Source organism: Microtus oregoni, unplaced genomic scaffold, assembly GCF_018167655.1.
Source record: "Microtus oregoni isolate MIOR12 unplaced genomic scaffold, Mior012 000025F_ref0000491, whole genome shotgun sequence".
Lineage (NCBI taxonomy): Eukaryota > Metazoa > Chordata > Mammalia > Rodentia > Cricetidae > Microtus > Microtus oregoni.
Window position 1 is genome coordinate 17250528 of NW_024543084.1, and position 19626 is coordinate 17270153.

Sequence of the window (19626 nt, forward strand, 5' to 3'; positions counted from 1 at the left end):
CACACACAAGGCCATCAAAACCACACCCTCTACCTGCCCCATCAGGAGTCCCATGCCAGGGACCTCTGGCCAATGTGGTTCTCTACTACAAAACCTCTACTTGCAGCTAAATCTCAGGTGCCCAAGAAGCTCCTCACAGGCCAGGCAGCTAACACTAGAGGCTTCTGCGAGCTGTTCCTGAGTACTCAACTGAGACTCAGGGCCTCCTTTTCCCAGTCTCCCCCTGGCCAAAGCTGCCCTGCCTGCCAGGTGGAGCCTTCTCAAAGACTACTGCAGGCTACATCTCCCCCCACACCGCTGCAACAGGCTCCCACGATGCCTGCCTGAGCTGCCTCCTTATGAAACAGACTAGAGTGGCCAATTCTAGGTATGATGGGAGCTCTAAAACCATAAAGGAAGAAATCCAGGGCTTATGACCAAGACTGATACCAAACAAGAGAAGCCTCTGGTCTATATATTACTATGTAAGATAATTGCAAATACAGAATTAATATTGATGCCATACCTAAACTCAGATTCAGAAAGGTATAAGCACTGTGGTGGAAAACATAATAAAGTTTATGACCAACTTAGATATCACAACTGGATGATAGGTTAGAAGGAAAAAAGTCACCCCAATAAGAACAAGGGAGGTACCCTAAATGAAGGATAAGACAGCACATGCTGTCTTTTGGGGTGGAAAAGATGAAAAAAAAACCACACATGTTGATAAGACATGGAAAAATATCTACTTCTGCTCTATGGACAGAAATAAAAGTTGACTCAAGACTTAAAGTATAATGGCTTCCACCCTTGGCCTCAGCAGTCTTTAACCACCATAGGAACACTTCTACAAGTTAAACTGGGGTAAGAGTTTGGTGTTTCTTGAAAGCTACAGTGGGCTTAGAAGTGAACTGGTTACTTTTTTCACAGGGGGTCAGCATTCCAACTTTACAAAAGAGCAAGTAAAGTCCAAGAGAAGTCACCAGAAGGCACTGGGTGATAGGCACTGAACATCAGTTCCCATCTCCTGTAGTTGTTGGGGTGGAACAATTTCCAGAGTGGAAGCTGGACATTGTGAAGAAAATGTCGGAACCTTGGTGCAGACACCAGCCACACCTCCCACACATCTGGAGTGGGGGTGGGGAACACAGCTGAGGAAAACAAGGTTCCTCCTTCCTGATCCCTGGTCTTGGGGCCAAATCCCCAGAGAATTCTGGTATGGAAAGCCAGCCTGAGCAGTGTGAAGCAACCTTTTGCCCACAGCATTTGGGATCCATGGCATCAACTGCTTCTCCCAAACCTCAACCCAGCACTCACATCCAAGTCTGTATGTGTACACACGTATGCACAATGATGTGGTATGGTGCATGCATGTATATATATGTCATGTATGAAAAGGTCAGGGGAGGCTGTCGAGTGTCTTCATCTAACTGAATGAAGATCACTGTTTTGTTAGATTACTTGGTCAGTGAGCTCTTGGGATCTGCCTGTCTCCAATCCCCCAACACTGTGGTTACTGGCAAATGTAGTCTTGCCTAGCTTTTACGTGGGTACTCAGGACTTGAACTTAGGTCCTCGTGCTTTCACAGCAACTGCTCTTACTCACTGAGCCATCTCCCTAGTCCTCAAGCCAAATCTTACACCACACGTTGGAAGGAAGCTTTTAGAGATGCCCAGCCTGTTCTCTCAAGGGAAAACAGGAGGGAGGAGGTCAGAGCACTAGCATCACTTTAGCCAGGAGATGAGGCCGTGCTCAGGGCCTGGCTCTGAGTGCACATATGCAGCCAGGCAGCATCCTGGGCTCTGACCAGCCAGATGGGGACTTTCCAGACCCACAATCACACAATTTCTGACAGTGCAGAGTTCTTTCTCCTTGGTGGGCTCGTCTATATGCAGATATGGATAAAAGGCAAGAAGGTCCACCTTCCTCCTGCTTTCAGCCTGTCCTTGGAACAGCAATGCCACCTGAGTGAGTGGCACTGAGAAACTCATCCCCCTAGGGCTGCTGTTCTGAGGAAGACTAAAAACAACTTTGGGCTTCTGGATGAAATGGTGGTGTGAACTCACAGGCCCTCAGGCTCTGGATGAAATGGTGGTGTGAACACACAGGCCCTCAGGCTCTGGATGAAATGGTGGTGTGAACACACAGGCCCTCAGGATTCTGGATGAAATGGTGGTGTGAGCACACAGGTCCTCAGGATTCTGGATGAAATGGTGGTGTGAGCACACAGGTCCTCAGGATTCTGGATGAAATGGTGGTATGAATGCACAGGCCCTTTGGTGTTTGGGTCCCCTCTGACCTCCCATACTCGGTCAATCCCAGTCTAGCTACAGTAAGAGAATCTATAGGAGGCAAAGGGCACTGTAACGTGTGTCAAAGAGTGCCCAACTGTAACAGTTTTACCCGAGAGTCCAAGGGCTAAGACAAGTAATGACTACCTAGCATCGCACATTCCACACATTCCAGAGCCAGTGTGAGACCACTCTGCAAAGGGGTCTGGAAACAGCCTCTGCAGCTTTAGCCAGTGCCCTCCTAGGGTCTGTGCTTTCAAGGAGGGAAAAGACCTCAGAGAGGGAGTGTCCTCTAGCACTGCAGGCAGTTAGGGGCCCCTCACCCCAAGTCAAGCAACAGGAAATATCAGAATGAGCAGGGACACTCTTGGAAGACTAGACCCTAAACTTAAGACTCCAGGCACCAAGGCAGGGAGGAGGGGATGACATGGGAGGACAGGGGCGAGAGAAAGCTGGGCCATAGTGGAGAAGCAGCATCCACTTTCAAGGAGAGGAGCTGGAGGTACCCAGAAGGAAAGGAAATACCACAGCGAGGGGGTGACCACGCAGCATGTCTGAACCCAGCACAAGTTCTGGATGAAAACCAGGCCACCACAGAAGACTTCTCCCCACCATCAACCCAAGGGCCAGAGAACACTGTAAGATGGCTGGTGAGAGAAGGAGTGGGACTGGCAAAACCCAGCAAACAAGCTCACCTCATGTGGGATTTCTTTCTGAGTTTCTCAGGTTGCAGGCCAGCAAAGCTGCCAGGCTTTGGGAGGTCAGGCCTGAACTCTCCACAGAACTGCCTGGAGCAAGGGTACTACTAGAAGAGGCTAAGGGCTGCTGAGTTCTCAGCTTCATCTGGGGACAGGGTGAGTGGGAAAAAAAAACAAAAACAAAATCTATATAGGTGGCTCCAAAGGCACACTGGGGGAAGATGAGGTTGGCCTCCCCTTACACCTAGCTGAGTTCAGCTCAATTCATAAGCAGGTTACATAAGAACATGAGGTATCTTATGAGGACCAGGAACCAGAAACTGCCTGGGAAGTCTTCAAGAAGCAAGAAGGAGCCTTCTCTGCTCCACTTCTCTCTCCTTCTTGTGGGGTTTCTTTCTGAGTTTCTCAGGGGCAGCCATCTCTATTCTCATCACTTGTCTAGGATCATAATGCCAGGCAACAATCCTGAACGCAGGTGTTGGCATCTCTGCATTCCAACTCTAACTCCTGGGCAGGGGAACCAGCTGGCCAGGTTGGGTGTCAGCACCAAGGCTACCTTAGAGCACAGCTGGGAGGAATGAACTAGGGGATGATGTTCCCAGGTTCTCAGAGGAAAGATCAGAGGCAAGGTGCCCAGGAAAAATGTTTAGATCCCCTCCAGGATACCAGCTATATGGACACCATGTTGCTACTCATCAGATGGAGTCCTAGTCCCCAGCCTCTCCTCTGCTGACATGACACCGAGCAGTGTTCTAAGGGCCACAGTCTGCTCTTCACAGGTGCACTGGATTCTTAGTGGTCTCTCCAGATGTGAGAAGCAAGGGGTGCTGCCCGCTGCAGAAGTCATCAAGTCATACTTTGTTCTGGCTAAGGCTAATGCCATCTCCTGTCTATTGCGGAGAAGTGGACTCTGTAATTACCCTCTCTTCAACACAGAAATCTGAGGCTCAGAAATGGAAGCGATGTATAGCTCACTCAGAACTTGAACGCACGCACAAGACAGTACAATTCCTGAGCTCAGGCCTCAATAGCACACAGCTCTACTGCCAAGGAAGAAGGGACTACAGTGGCTCTCATTCTTCCCATCACTGATGCGCATGAGAATAGGAATAGCAGCTGGTCAACTGTGAGGAAGCCAGGCCATAGACATCTGTGCAGTTTACCTTAGCACAGGAAGGTGACAGAGCAGTGATGGAAGAGATGTTGCTGCTGTTCCTTGGGCATTCCAACACTCTACCAGAGTGAAAGTCTCTAGGCCTTGCCCTTCTCATTTTTCCAGGAGAATCAAAGAGCCAGTTGTCCTACATCCTACAGACTCAGCAGTCCTGACCTTTGGCACTATTTATAGTTGGTCTGCATCATTTAGTAACTGGATCCTAGTTATGCTAGTTCATCTCACCACCAGGCCTTTGGTTTGCTAACTGCACACTCTCAGAACCCAGAACCAACCCTTACCTCATGGTACCTTGCTACAGAGACATTCAAGTCCCCATCATCTAGAGCTGGGGCATCCTGGCCTAGCTTAGCCCAGGTGTGGGCTAGCCTTCCAATCTGCACTGTCTCATAAAGCACATCCATGTGGGGTCCGTCCCTAGTAGGCAGTCCCCTAACTGTCCCATGTCCATGATCCAGCTGGCTGACGTCCATGACGGTTCTGATGACTCTGGTTCCACGAGCTGATTAGGGCATGCTCCCTTCCCCGTGTTTCATTGTGTCCTGAAGTTGAGGGACATAGCATGACAGGAGAGTGCACCTCGCTCACATCTGCCTGGAGAATTTGCAGAGCTGGCAGAGGCCAGAGCCTGGGTGGGTGGCTCATATGGAGGGACCAGAACTGTTGGGAGTTGTGTGATGACACAGGTCTGTAATCTCATCTTGGTGACAGAAAGGAACAAGAAGTATGTCAGCCCCCTCAAAGTCCACAGTGCTGAGCAGCTCCAGGAAAGGATTTAGGCCAGCCTGCTTTCCATAGGCAATGCTGGGCAGGGCACATAGGGAAAGGGTCTGGGACAAGTAACCAGGAAGAAGAGGTGGGGCAGGTTAGTGCCTTAGGATTTCTATTCCTGTGAAGAGACACCATGACTATAGCAACTATTTTTTGTTTGCTTGTTTCTTTGTTGTTTCTTCAACAGGGTTTCTCTGTGTAATAGCCCTGACTGCCCTGGAACTTGCTTTGTAGAACAGGCTGGCCTACAACTCACAGAGATCCATCTGCCTCTGCCTCCAGAGTGCTGGGATTAAAGGTGTGTGCCACCACTGCCCAGCATAGCAACTCTTATAAAGGAAAATATATAATTGGGGTGGCTTATAGTTTCAGACGCTTAGTTCACTGTATCATGGTGGGACATGGCAGCATGCATGCAGACATGGTGCTGGAGACGAAACTGAGAGTTCTACATCTTGATCCTCAGGCAGCAAATAGAAAAACTATACTAGACCTAGCTTGAGCATTTAAGCCCTTAATGCCCACCCCCACAGTGACATATTTCTTCCAACAAGGCCATACCTAGTCCAACAAGGCCACTCCCTATGGGCCAAGCATTAAAACACATAACTGTCTGGGGCCATACCTATGCAAACCACCACAATTAATAACATCTGTCAGAGAAGTTGGAAATACCTAAACTCTAAGCTGGAGTCTGAACATCTTCTGAGAAGGCTTGAGTATCTAGCAGAGTGCGAAAGAAGGCTACAGGTGACAGACAATGGCTGTCTCCTCAGAGGGTATCCAGAGAGCAGGTGCCATGAAGCCTGGTTGGTGTAGGAGGGCCTTCTGTTTATGTGTTGCTTTCATTGGTTAATCAATAAAGAAACTGCTTGGCCTGACAGGGCAGAGCTTAGGTAGGCGGAGGAGGCAGAAGTGAATTCTGGGAGGAAGAAAGCAGAGTGAGGGAGCGGCCATGGAGTCGCCAGAGTCAGACATGCTGAATCTTTTCTGGCAAGCCACTAGCACATGGTGATACACAGATTAACAGAAATGGATTAAATTAAGATGTAAGAATTAGCCAATAAGAAGTTAGAGCTAACGGGCCAGGCCGTGTTTAAATGAATGCAGTCTCTGTGTGATTATTTTGGGTATAAGCTAGTTGGGCATCTGGGACCAAAAGAAGGCCCTCTCCCCATCAACAGAAGCCCCCCTCCATCCTTGAGTTCCTGTGCTAACGAATACTCTGCCAGGCAAAGACAAGCACAGATGACCAGTGCCCCCACTGTGCTACCGGTGGATGTGGAAACAGAAACATCACAATTTCTCAAATGAGCAATACCCATGCATGTATCTGAGGGCTCCACAGGACCACAGCAAGAATGAGAGCATGCTACATCTGCAGTTATTAGACTGAATCTACGACACTGGATAGAGAAAAATGCACAGAGCACAAAGAGAAAAGTATGAAAAGCTTGATCCAGTCAGAAAGCACAGGGTCACACCATGGTCCGCTGGTGGCTGTGGCCTGTGGACAAGTGCACCAGCTTCTGGCAGCAGCCTCTGGGAGGAGCAGAGCAGCTGGTACACTGTGCTCTATAAACTTCTTTGTGGTGGGGCTTATCTTCAAAACAAGCGTAACTTTTAGAGAATAATTTAGAGTGGGCACCCAGTGCCCTCCCAGGGTACAGCCTTTCTGGTTGGTCATGTGGGAATGGAGTCTCCCCTCATATGCCCAGAGCCCAGGACACACTGGTCAGCAGATATAGCCTTCTTTGAGGGCAACCTCAAAGACCTTTCCAGACCCTAATGGTCATTTCCACAAACCTTCCTCCTTACAGAGCTGCAAGTGGCACCCACTCCCTCTACCTGTAGAGCTACCCACCCCTGTGAGTCAGCTTTGGGGAGAGGCTGAGCACTGCCCTGCTAACTTCACACAGTGACAGTTCATTTTTGTTCCAATACTGACGGGGCAACAAAGAGCCATCAAAGTGAGGTGTATAGAGGCTGTGCAATGACCAGTTACCCTCACCTCCTCAATGCTGTCTCGAAACACCCCAAAACTTGGTGGCTTATAACAAGAAGATGTTATCATCTCCAAGTTTTTGTAGAGTGGGACACGGCATGTCTGAGACTCTCTAGCAGCACATCAGGCAGACTGGTAGCTGGGGCAGAGGTCTCATGTGAAGAAGGCTCAACTCCTGAGCAGAATCTGTTTCTTTGCCACAGAGGGCTTTCCTGTAGGACTACAGGGCGACTGGAGTCCTGCAGGATGAGTGACCCCAGAGAGTAAGGAGGAGCGAGCTTTCTTTATCTAATCTCTAAGAGTCACTCCATTCATTGTTGACTTTACTCATGTCCTGCAGCTGCAAAATGAGCTAAAAATAGTGCCCAAGAGCGAGGAGGGTTGGGTGAGTCTAAGACAGCCAACATCAAGTGCCTGTCACGTGAATTATGTGACTACTACTAATGCTGCTTTCCCACTGGAGACTCAAAGGCTAAAGGAAGTCAGGGCATGGGTACCCAGTGAGAACTCAGGTCCCTGCTAAGGGAATGAATGCTCTCTTGTGCACAGCATGCTTAAGCCTTTAGCTCATTCTGTGGGCTCAGAGAAAACCTGACTCAGAGCAAAGCTGATGGCAATTCTCCCTCCTGTCCCAGCCTGGCAGGGAGCCAACCTGTCCTGGAGGCTCCTCTCCGGACCACTGAGTTTCCTACCACTGTTCATCTTCATAGAGATAGAGGTGGTGAACTAAGGACACACCCTAAAGGTCCTAAAGGATGGGTGGAACCCAGCCCCAGCAGGAGCTCTGTTAGACTTGATATCTACCTGGCCTGTGATGCTGTGTAGGCCATAGGTCAAACTGTGGGGTATTTTCATTCACAAACTGGGGATATTTGATAATATCCATTGGCCTTTTGTGATGTCCTGGAGAAATTTAATTTTTAAGATAACAAACCCAGAGACTGAACAACTGAAGGTAATTATCTCCCTTCTAGAAGGGAGTGACTTGAAATAATATGCAACTTTCCACAGAATAATGGGAAAGGTTTGGGGCATTTTGCATGCCAAAGTACCCTTGAGATCATTTGTCTGGTTGAGCCTGGGGTCATAGGGAAGAACTTTCCTGCTTGTTGGATCCCAGGCAGGCTCCACCTGCCTTGAGGAAGGGAGATCGTGTTTAAACATCTCCTAGCTAGACAGGGAGGACAGCAGTCAGACCCCTACAGCACTGTGAAGAGAATGGTAGGGCCATGACTTAGGGCACACCCATCCTCGAATCCAGCTTAGGCCTTCTCTGTGGCACTGATACCCCTTTCCAAGCTCAAGACTTGCTGCCCTAGCTGAGAAGAAGACTGCCCGCCCCAGGGCCAGAGAGAGAGAGCCAGGCTGGGAAGGCAGGGACAACTGGACAAACAGCAGGACGGGAGGGGTTAGAGAGTTAGGTTAGGCAGGAGCTACGGAACAAATGACTGTTCCTGGGGGAGTCTCTGAAAAAGATGGGGTGGGGAACTGAAAAAGGCTGGGCTTCCTGTGTGTGGAATAATTCTTTTTTTTTTTTTCCTGCTAGACATTAAAAGACTATCCAAAATGCTAGTCAACTTGGGGTCAGCTTGATTACCCCACAGCCATTTCTGATATGCTGCTGTTGGACTTGCCCCCACTGGGGTAACCGCTCCTCAGACGACCGTCTCTGAGGACTGTGTGCCTCAGCTCTGCTGGCACTGTCTACACTGCCTGTTCCATGCTCACTCTTTCAACCACAGTCCTCTTAACACAGACCTGAATTCTCAAAGCCCAAGGCTAGGCTGGGCTATGGGTCTCCATCAGGAGCGAGGGCTATGCTCACTGGCCATGTCTTGGGTCTTTCTAAGGCTTTGTTCTCAGAGGAGTAGTTTGGAAAGGCCTTTCCCACTGCTGCTCTGATGGCAGTGACTCATCATACACTCACATGTGACCCCTCAGCCAGACTTCCGGGAAGCTACTCTGGGATAAAGTCACAAAGATTTATGCAAAACGCAAATCCAGTAATATCTCTGCTTAAAGTCTTCCTCTTCCGAGTCCCCACTGCCCCAGACAGCCAGGGCACTGTCCAGGCTCCCCACTCCTACTGTCGAGCCCATCAGAGATCTGCTCCCCCATCTCATCCAGCCCCCTCCTCTGACACCCTCCCACCCCCTCATTCTTGACTCTCTAGCCAGAGTTTCTTCCAAACAAGCTTTCCCCCGTTCAGAGCTCTCGCATAAGCAGTTGTCTGTCATGGTCCCTCACCCTCCTATGCTACATCAGGCAGTGAATCCTTCAGGGCTCCACTCCTCACTGGAAAACCTTTCCTGTACCCCAGACCAGCTTCCCCCTTCATAATGTTCAGATCACACCTCTGTCTTTGCACACATCTGGTGCTTGGGACTTGTCTGTGCCGTGTGACTAACTCCACTGGGAGCCTACTGAGGTCACCTTGCTGTTCTGGGAGATACTGAGCATCCAAGGACACAGGTTTGCATGTTTGTTTATTTTTTAAGGTTCTTTCAGTTTCTGGAAGTTTGACCCAGTTGCTTGCAAAGAACTTGCCTCTGTTCTAAACGTTAGAATTTATATTTAAAAATAAAGGTTTTTACTTTCCAAATGGCAGAGGTTGCTTTTTGAAGGAAGTAGCTCAGGCTCTAGAACTTTCCTTCATACACTCAAGGTCTGGGTAGGTTTCCCAAACACTTTTCAGTGTCCTCACTATCAGGGCTGTCAGGACGCCTGGCTCTTCATTTCCTGAGACATCACAATTTTCCACACTGCTATGGTACTTCGAGATCAGTGCAAAGGCATTTGAATCCATCACATTCCTAATTTTATTTAGTTATTTCCTGGAAGAAATAATAAGTAGTGCAAAACCAAATACATTTAGATCAGGGCAGTGACTCAGAAGTAAGTGGTAAAGCCATTCTCCTGCGCTCTTTCCCACACCTCCTGAGAACCGGGTGCTTAGGGGAAGTGCTGTCACACTAACTTAGAGACAAACAATCAGCCTAGCCCCTGTACTACTTCATAGTTTGGAAGAAACTAATTCAAAGTCTTGGTTTTTTGTTTGTTTTCTGTTTTTTAAAGATTTATTTATTTATTTAATGTATATGATGCTCTGTATGTACAGTTTTATGCCAGAAGAGAGTATCAGATCCCACTATAGATGGTTGTGAGCCACCATGTGGTTCTTGGGAATTGAACTTAGGACCTCTAGAAGAGCAGCCAGTGTTCTTAATTGCTGATCCATCTCTCCAGCCCTGACCCTTTTATTTTAATATAATGTTTTTCTCTGAATGTTTAATTTTTTAAAATTTATTTTATGTGTAAAGGTGTTTTGCTGCCTATATGTTTCTGCACTATGTTTGTGTCTGGAAGCCTCAGAGGCCAGAAGAGAAAACTGGGTCCCTGGAGCTGGAGTTACAGATGGTTGTGAGCTGCTATGTGGGTGCTGGGAATCAAATCTTCATTCTCTGGAAAAGCACCCAGTGCTCTTAACCACTGAGCTACCATTCCAGTCTCCCAGTGGTTTTTTTTTTTTTTTTTTTTTTTTTTGCTTTTTGTTTTTCAAGACAGGCTTTGGAGCCTGTCCTGGAACTTGCTCTGTAGACCAGGCTGGCCTTGAACTCACAGAAATCTGCCTGCCTCTGCCTCCCAAGTACCACCCCTGCCCAGCCCCTCCGTGTTGGTTTTTTTTTAATTTTTTTAAAATTTTTTGTTGGTTTTGTTGGTTTTTTTGAGACAGTGTTTCTCTGTAGCTCTCGCTGTCCTGGAACTAACTCTCATAGACCAGGCTGGTCTTGAACTCACAGAGATCCACCAGACTCTGCCTCTAGAGTGCTGGGATTAAAGGCATGCATGTGCCACCCCTGCCTGGCCCCTCCATGGTTTTTAAATCATGCTTTATAGGGTACTTGGGATAGGAAAGTATAGCCAGTTGTCTCTGAAGTCTGGAGCAAGAGAGCAGGGTTAAGTTAGGAACAACGGTGAAGACCAGTGATGCCATCTTCAGGGACACGGAACAGATACAGCTGTGAGGAGTACCAGGCACAGGGTTACCACTGTTATAAAAGGAGATGTAGCCATGTAGATAGAGGCTGGCACCTGCAGCAGCAGAGAGCAGGCGTCATCAGTGGAACCTGGAGCATCAGGGACTGGCCAAGCGCCCCCTCCCCCTTCCAGAAGAGACCTGCAACGAGACTCTTCCAGAGGAGAAACAAATGGCTTTGACATTTTTTCCTGTGCTGTCCTTTCCAGGAATTACGTAACTGCTTCCATTTAGATAAACACATCCACCCCACACAGGTTGGCTTTTCGAGAGGATCCAATAGGCAGGGCCTGCCATGGTCGTCAGACAGCAGATGGAGCCCCCAGCCTTATCAGGGCAGATGGATCCACTGAGCCTCAGTAGGTCATGTTTCATGTTCTCTTCTGCACATGACCAAATGCCCATGGTCAGTCTCTGTCCTGAGAGCAGGAAGCAGTAGGCCCAGTTTTTGCTATGGTTGCTCTGTGTCATGATGAGGTGTACAGTTTAACTGTGTCATGGGGACTGCAGCCTTCTGAAGGCTGAAGGGGCAACAACATGGCCACTTGAAGGGTTCACTCAGCGCCAGAGCAGACACGCTGTATAGGCAAGCAGAGGACTCAGGGAGCCTCTGTGAAACCTCTGCTAGAGAAAGGTCATCCGGAGCAAGGACGGCCACATCTGTCCAGATTTGTCAAGTAGAAAGGGATAGTGACCAGAAGAGGCTGACTAGAAAACCCCAGCAACAAGATGTGTCACAGGAAGAACAGAACAATTCATCTACGTCACACACCACGCTCCAAACCAGAGACTCAACAGCAACAGGTATCCTGTTACGGGATGGGTAGGAAAATAATTACCTCAACAGTAGAGATATGGTAAGCGGCAGTGTCAAGATCTCGGAGCTATGGGCTTCCACGTGCACCCAGCCCTGACTCCACCACCTTCCAGTCATGACCCCGACAACCATGGTGCCTTGGCTATTGGGATCATGTGGTGAGATAACAGTCAAAGGGCCAGCAAAGGGCAAGACACAGAGGCCAGCGACACACAATAGCTCTCACAATGACTTTGAGAGAAAAATGGGCCTTGTGAGATGGAGCAGGGGTTCAAGACCATCCTTGGCTACACAGTGACTTCAAGGCCAGCCTAAAATATCTGTAAGCACATCTCAGAAAAAACAAAACAAAACAAAACAAAACGAGAGAGCTGGGGAAAGAAGGAGCGCCATTCTTAACCACACCAGCACCCGCTCTGCCTGAGTCACATGGCAGCGGTGCTCCCCACCTTTGTGCCACCAATTCTGCTCCTAGATGACAGTCCTGCAAAGTGGGGCCAGTTGCAGGAGCTATGCACATGAGCATGCTGTCCCTCTTGGGACAGCCGCCAAATACAGACACAAGACAGCTTATAGAAAGCCAGAATAGAGTGGAGAAAGGAGAGAATTACACACGGGGAACAAAAGAGAAAGAGATCAAGAGTATTTGATAATTTCCAGTATACATGTCTTTTACCTATTTAGCAAACTGTGTTTTAAAACATGTTATTATTTTTGTACTTTTTAAAACTAGAATTCTTAGTTTGCTTTGTAGATTACTCACTGTTAGTCCGTGAAAGCACAATGCTCTTTCTGTATATATCCCATGTCCTGAAGCTTTGTTTAATTTATTTCATACAACTTTGTTTTTTGAAATCTACTTGATAAGGTCATGTCACCTGAGAATAAAGATACTTGTACAGGCCAAAGAGAGAGAGAGAGAGAGAAAGAGAGAGAGAGAGAGAGAGAGAGAGAGAGAGAGAAGCAAGGCCTCTCATACTGGACAAAGTCAGGTAGGCAGTTTAAAATACTCACTCCAAACCATGGTCAAAGAGTTATGAGATATACATACATACATAAATACATACATACATACATCATACATACATATATATTCTTTTTATATATATTTATATATATCCTTACTCCATCAAATCAGAACGTCACTGATTGTAAGGCATATCTTTATGTATTACTAAGAAAATCATTGCCAATTAAAAACATTACAATGTTTTATCATCAATTTCAGAGGAGTTAAAATGTAGAAAGATAAAACACACCCTAAATTAAGAAAATGCAGTAAATTCCAAAGCATAAAGATAGCATGACTGACTTTTAAAAATCCAAAATCTAAAATTTAATTGTTTGGGAAGACCAACAGACAAACTTTGACAGGGTGAACTTGAGGAAAGAAGAGACAAGAAGAGGAGGGAAGGGGCAACGAAAAGCAAATACATCTGTAATCCCAATACTCAGGGGGCAGAGGCATTTGGATCTCTGAGTTTGCAGACAGCCTAGTATACACAGTGAGTTTCAGGACACTCAGGACTACATAGACCTTGTTTCAAAAATTAAATAAATATAACCACATAGAGAGAAAAGTTCATATTTGTAAGAGAAAATTGTATACCACATTACAATCAAAAATTAACTGAAAAAAAAAAACCACCATGCTAATAATTTTCAGTCTAACGCTCTCCCAACTGAGCTATTTTGGCGCCGTTGCTAATAATTTTGAAAGGTTGGATCAAATAGATAGTTTCCTACTTTAAAAAAACAAACAAACAAACTGTAAGATGGCTTCAGAGAATCAGAAAGCCCAAGTACAGAATGCTAACAGGAGAAGTTTCCAACAATCTATGTAAGGACTCTACTAACCCTGGGTATCAGGAGTCTCCTCTAGAGAAGCCTTTCCTTTCCTGGTTTTCAAAATTGTTTCCGATTAGAATAGGATAGATTTCCCCTTGAAGACCAAACTACAGACACATTTTTTCACGTATTAAACTGACACAATAAAAAGAAAAGAAAAATAGACTTGAAAAGAAAATGCCTGCCTGGCATGTGGCATACACCTTTAATCCGGGAGGCACTCAGAGGAAGAGGTAGGTGGATCTCTGAGTTTGAAGCCAGCCTGGTCTACAGAGTTCCAGTACAGCCAGGGCTACAGAGAGACCCTGCCTTGAAAAATCAAAAAGAACAAGAACAAGAAGAAAGAAGGAGGAAGAAGGAGAGGAGGGCAACGAAAGAAGCAGCAGCAGCAGCATTAAGACCTTGTTTAAAAACAACCTTTGCGGTGTACTTTGTACCTACCCTTCCAAGAAGGTATTACACAGCAACAATCAGAGCAAATGCACAAGTCAGTTTATGGCACAAAAACTACAAACTGAGCAGTGGGCAGCAGAGAAGACGGAACGGAGTTTGACAACTCCAGGAGAAGGGACGAGCCGCAGGACAGAAAAGCACATACAACATGAGGTGTCTGAGATGAGTACAGATTTTTTTTTACACATGCCAAAAAGAGTGAGATACAGAGAAAAATATCTTTTAATGGATAATTATAGAGACTTTCTCTCCTCCCAATTCTGCTAACGAGCACATAATATTTTATGATTGGAAAACTTAGCAGTTGTTACTAGAATTTCATTTGCACAAATGTTATGAGACATATTAATAAGGCTCAGAAAACTAGAACAGAGGGCTTCAGCCTGGGTTCCCCCTGTGTGGGAGGATCTGCGTAAACCAGCAAGAGGCTTGCTGTGGACATCATGATCCATCTGGGCTGCAGCCTGGAAGCCCGTGTTCCTCACAGCCCAGGAGACTGGGGTCATCAGAGCCTAGGTGTATGTAGAGAGCATCCTTGTTTCCAGCTCACCAGTGTTCCTATCCTGGAAAGCATCAATAGACTGTTCCAACCCAAGGAACCTTTACCCATGATCCCCACTGCTCCTGGAAACATCTCAACTAGAAACTGAAAAAACACCTTATTTGGCACTGAACATGTCACTTGGAGAAATAATAATAAAATAAGCCAACAGAGACTCATACCTAGATAGGGAATACTGGGCACCATCTTCAGACTTCGGATGTAGTCCCGAGTTCGCTTGTAATTGTCTTCTTTTGACATCAGGTAGTCCAGTTTCTCAAAAGTGGTCTTGTCTTTACGATTCAAAAGCTGGAATGAAAAGAAATCATACTATCTGTGAGGGAAAAAGCAGTAAATCAGAAAGTCTGACAGGAGATGGGGCTGTAACCAAGGGCATGTGTGTCCACAGTATGTCAAACCCTGATGGAAGTAAAGACTTTCAAAGGTAGCATCAGTCTCCGTTCTTCCAGTCTCACACGGAAGACGTGCCCTGGAGCTATGCTGTCCACTCCCCACTCGATGCTATCTCCTTCAATACGCACACGGCACTCATCTCTGTGGGGACAGATACTTCACAACAGCACAGGGCTCGGAGAATGAAGTAAACTGGTCATGTCCCCAGCAGGATTATTCCAAAGCTCTAGCCAGTCTCTTCCACAAAATGCCTCGTGGTGAGAGATGCTATCAACTGCCGCAGGACTCACGTGGACATGCCGTGAGGACATGGCTGTGCTGCAACTCAGGGCTTTCCTCCAGACTGCCCCACAACCTGGGTCACATCTCACACAAAGAACCTTCTTTTCCATAAGCAGTCATCTACACAGCACCCGACTAAGAGACTCAGGGTGAGCAAGCATACCAGAGATGAGAGGCAAACTCTGTGGCCATTGCACACTTGGTGTGTGAACCTGGGAGAGAGGATGGCTCAGTGTGTACACTGAACCTTCTGGAAGTCTGAAACCTGATGCTGAGGACTCACAGTGCAGCTATTCTTCACACTGGATCCAAAGTCTAGTGCTGTGAAATGGCAAGATGCTGGTTGATGAATGTTCCCCCTTCTTTATATGGTTAAATTATTTTGTTTTGATAAAAATAAAACTGAAAAATGAAAAAAAAATGGCAAGATGCCTCTTCAAATGTGATGGCCTTGAGGAAAGAGGGGTTGGGGAGGGCCACCAGGATGTGTGGTTGGGGCACAGCATGAGACTAAGTGGGGATTTCTCCCAATTACAGTTTCTGAAGTTGAAGGTCAATGATTAATGGCTAAAGGTCAAGAGTATAAATGAAGAGAGGCCTTAGACCTGATATGTCCTTGGCCAAGCTTGGTCTTGAGATTCCAATGGTCCATGTAAGGACCTTGACCAATAGACCTGCCATGTCCATCAGACTGAAGTAGGCCAGTGTCCAACAGCCCCTGTGCAGCAGAGACAAGTGGAACAACGGCTGTCAGCACCAGAGAAACAGGGAAGGCAGTGCAGCTCCTGGAACCTCAGCCTGCAAATCCCACTCTCAGGTAGTGCCTGGTGTCTGAGGGAGCCCCAGGCTGCTTGAGGATAGCTATATCAGATCCTTCCTTCCTTGGTCTTTGGAGACAATAATGATTCGGCCATGAGCGAGCCCACTGATTTTGGGCAGTGACAGCAGGTATACATCATAGGAGAGGTAGAGGCTATTGTCATTCCCATCAGCTTCTCCAGCGCTGAAGCAGATGGAATGAGAAACAAGCTTTTATGCTCCCATGGAAACAATCAGACGCACAAGGGCAGGGACACTATACAGATGCTAGGAGCAGCTCTGCTTAACTGGCTTGCTTCTGGCTATTCATCACAGTAACAGTGGGCAGGAAATGATGCTGTCCTCCACTGCTGATGTGTGGAAAAGCACTGATGCATACAACTCTGCTGGACTGTGAACCAGAGACATAAAGGAGCCGGGAGTGCTGCCTGTATCTCAGGTTCACCATTATTAGGAGTAGGTGACTTGTCCATATATCTTTGGGACCCAGTGTTCTATGGAAAGGCTGAGCAGACATATTTTATAGCAGCGCAGCAAGTGGGTGAATAGAAATTGAGAACCCAAGGAATGGCAAGTGAACTATCAGCAAGAGAAGTATCATCAAGAAGAGCTACATACTGGGGCTGGAAAGAGATGGCTCCATGGTTCAGAACACTGGCTGCTATTATTGCAGAGGACACAGGTTTGTTTCCTAGCATCTATATGGCCACTCACAACCATCTGTAACTCCAGTCATAAGGGATTGCAATGCCTTCTTCTGGCCTCCCTGGCCACTAGGCATGCAAGTGGTGCACATACATGCAGATAAAGCTCCCATGCACATAAATTACATAGTATTTTTAATGCTGAAAAAAAGGCATGTAGAGAGGTAGCATTTGATTCTTCTTGTTTTGTTTTTGTGACAGCGACTCACTATCTAGCCCTGGCTGTCTTGGAACTCACTCTATGAAACAGGCTGGCTTCGAACTCACAGAGATCCACCTACCTCTACCCCTCAAGTGCTGGTATTAAGTGGGACTATCTTCCTTGTTATAAAGTTTTTTTTGTTTGTTTGTTTTTTGTTTTTTTTAATATTTATTTACTTATTATGTATACAATATTCTGTCTGTGTGTATGTCTGCAGGCCAGAAGAGGGCACCAGACATCATTCCAGATGGTTGTGAGCCATCATGTGGTTGCCGAGAATTGAACTCAGGACCTTTGGAAGAGCAGGCAATGCTCTTAACCACTGAGCCATATCTCCAGCCCCCTGTTTTTTGTTTTTTTGTTTTTGTTTTTGTTTGTTTGTTTGGTTTTTTTTTTTGGACAGGGTTTTTCTGTGCAGCCCTGCCTGTCCTGGAATTCACATCATAGACCAGGTTGGCCTCACATTTACAGAGATTAACCTGTCTCTGCCTCCCAAGTACTGGGTTTAAAGGGATGTACACACCTCGATTTTTTCTTAACTGATGCAATCTAGAACCCCACTGACTTCTTCATATCATCTACATTCATCCAGATGTCAAACAAATCCTGATGCCTTCACTCAAACTGAGGCTGAGACATGCTGGCCCCAAGAGCCCACACCGCTAGTTCTCTGGTCCTAACTGGGTCACTGCCGGTGTTCCCTGCCATATTCAGCCTACCTACCAGCCTAACTAATACCAGTCTGAGTAGTGTGTCAGACTGTGGGGTGCTCCTCATACAGCCAGCCTGTCATCCTCCCTGGATCTACACACACACTCAGAAAGGCTGGATCTTCCTAACTTCCCTCAATGGCTCCAGCCTATGTCAACAAAGGAAATCAGGTTATGATCAGATGGCTCAAGAATAATTTATAAGTTGTTTTAAGATGAAGAAGTTCAGTAGATTTTACCATGATGCATTTGACAACTACATGAGAATTTCCTTTACTAAAATAAAGGAATGGACCAGATAAAAGAGGACACAGGACACAAGAGTCAGTGGGTCCTACTCAATAACAGTAAAAGGAATTCTAGGATTCCCGAAGAGCTGCAGGCCTTAAGAACAAATGCTCCACAGGGACCAGCTCAGCAGAAGACCTGCCTGGTAGCACATCTGTGGCACAAGGGATGTATATGTAATAAAAATGAACAACTTTAAGATTACATATGAATCTAGGGACTAGATGGCTAATTCAGTAAGGGAACTGTTATACTTGTGTGTGAGGGGCATGCATATGCCACAGAATACATGTGTTTCTGGGATTGAACTCAAGTTATCAACTCAGATGAATGTCTTTACTTGCTGAACCAATTCACTGTTCTGGAACTTAAAAAAAAAAGAGAGAGAATTGGAATGATCAGATAAAAAATTACTCAAGAAAGCACAGAGTATTCCTGGTTTACCTCCTGATTGTACAGTACTGCCTGCTTACACAGTCCTTAAGACCCTGATTACTCATTTAACAAAAATGGCTGAGCTATTGTGATGGGTTTGGGAGGAAGGTGGAGGCTGGATCTAGAAAACTGAATATGCATATACACTACCTGAAGTAGGTGGAACAGGAACTGTAGGGAACACACAGGGGTGTAACTGTGGCCAGAACTCCAAAAAGAAACCACCAACCTAAAGGGTTGCCTCTAGGGAGGGAGGGAGTGGAAAGGGCAGTGAGTGGAGAAGCAGGAAGTATTAGGGTTTCAATAAGTCTTTCAGTACTTGGTGATTTTTTAAATTAATGTGCATGTATTATGCTGATAAAAATTCTTTTCAGATTTAGGTTCTAAAAATAGGGTTTGCTTATTCTGAAAATAGCAGTACTTGCTTACACATGTTCTCAACTTTTATTACAGGTAGAAGCAGCAACTGTAACCCTTGCATGAACTGAGGGTCCTTTAGATCTCAGCATTTATTAGAAGCCTCAGGAAAAAGCCCTCAGAACTACATGTAAGAATATCCACCCGTTGCTTACCAAGAGTCAGGTATATACTGCAGCCATTTGTGCTCAGGGAACAAGGTAAGGAAAGGAGATTAAGAAAAAACTCACAGCCTTGGACAGCCAGAGGACTCAGGAGCTCAGTACCAAATCGGTAAAGAATAAAACGGGGACATTTAAAAGTATTTTTTCATCTCTTTGGCTATATAATATCACTGTCAAGAGAAAAAGCTACAAAGTCACAACTCTAATGCCAAATACCTGCTGCAGGGGGAAGGCTGCGACTCTAAAACACAGCCAAGTGGAGGAAGGTTGGGCATCATCCACACTCACCATTATTCCAACTTATTGTGAGGGTGCTTTTGCTTTGTCTGTTTTTAATTTTTGTTTTTTGAGACAGGGTTCCTCTATGTAACAGCCCTGGCTCTCCTGGAACTCACTCTGTAGACCAGGCTGGCCTCTAATTCACAGAGATCCACCTGCCTCTGCCAACCGAGTGCTGGGTGAAAAGGTGTACATCACCACTGCCCAGCTATGCGAGGATGCTTTTGTGTTTCTCTTGGCAAATGAATCTTAGGAGGTTAGAGTGGTGCTGGCCGAGCTTGCTCTCCTCTCTCAT

The 19626-nt window shown here is 46.4% G+C and overlaps 1 protein-coding gene across 7 annotated transcripts in view; it reads right to left on the reverse strand.

Moving 5' to 3' along the window:
- The window catches only part of Ralgps1 (Ral GEF with PH domain and SH3 binding motif 1), a 237828-nt gene that overhangs the window by 119890 nt on the left and 98312 nt on the right, over positions 1-19626 (reverse strand). For all 7 annotated transcript variants that reach the window (XR_005976336.1, XM_041674128.1, XM_041674127.1 and 4 more), the window contains one exon: positions 14800-14926. Coding sequence is in view for 6 of the 7 variants with exons in the window: in XM_041674128.1 (XP_041530062.1) it covers positions 14800-14926 (127 nt within the window). In the remaining variant the exon portion in view is untranslated. The remainder of the gene's footprint in view (positions 1-14799; positions 14927-19626) is intronic.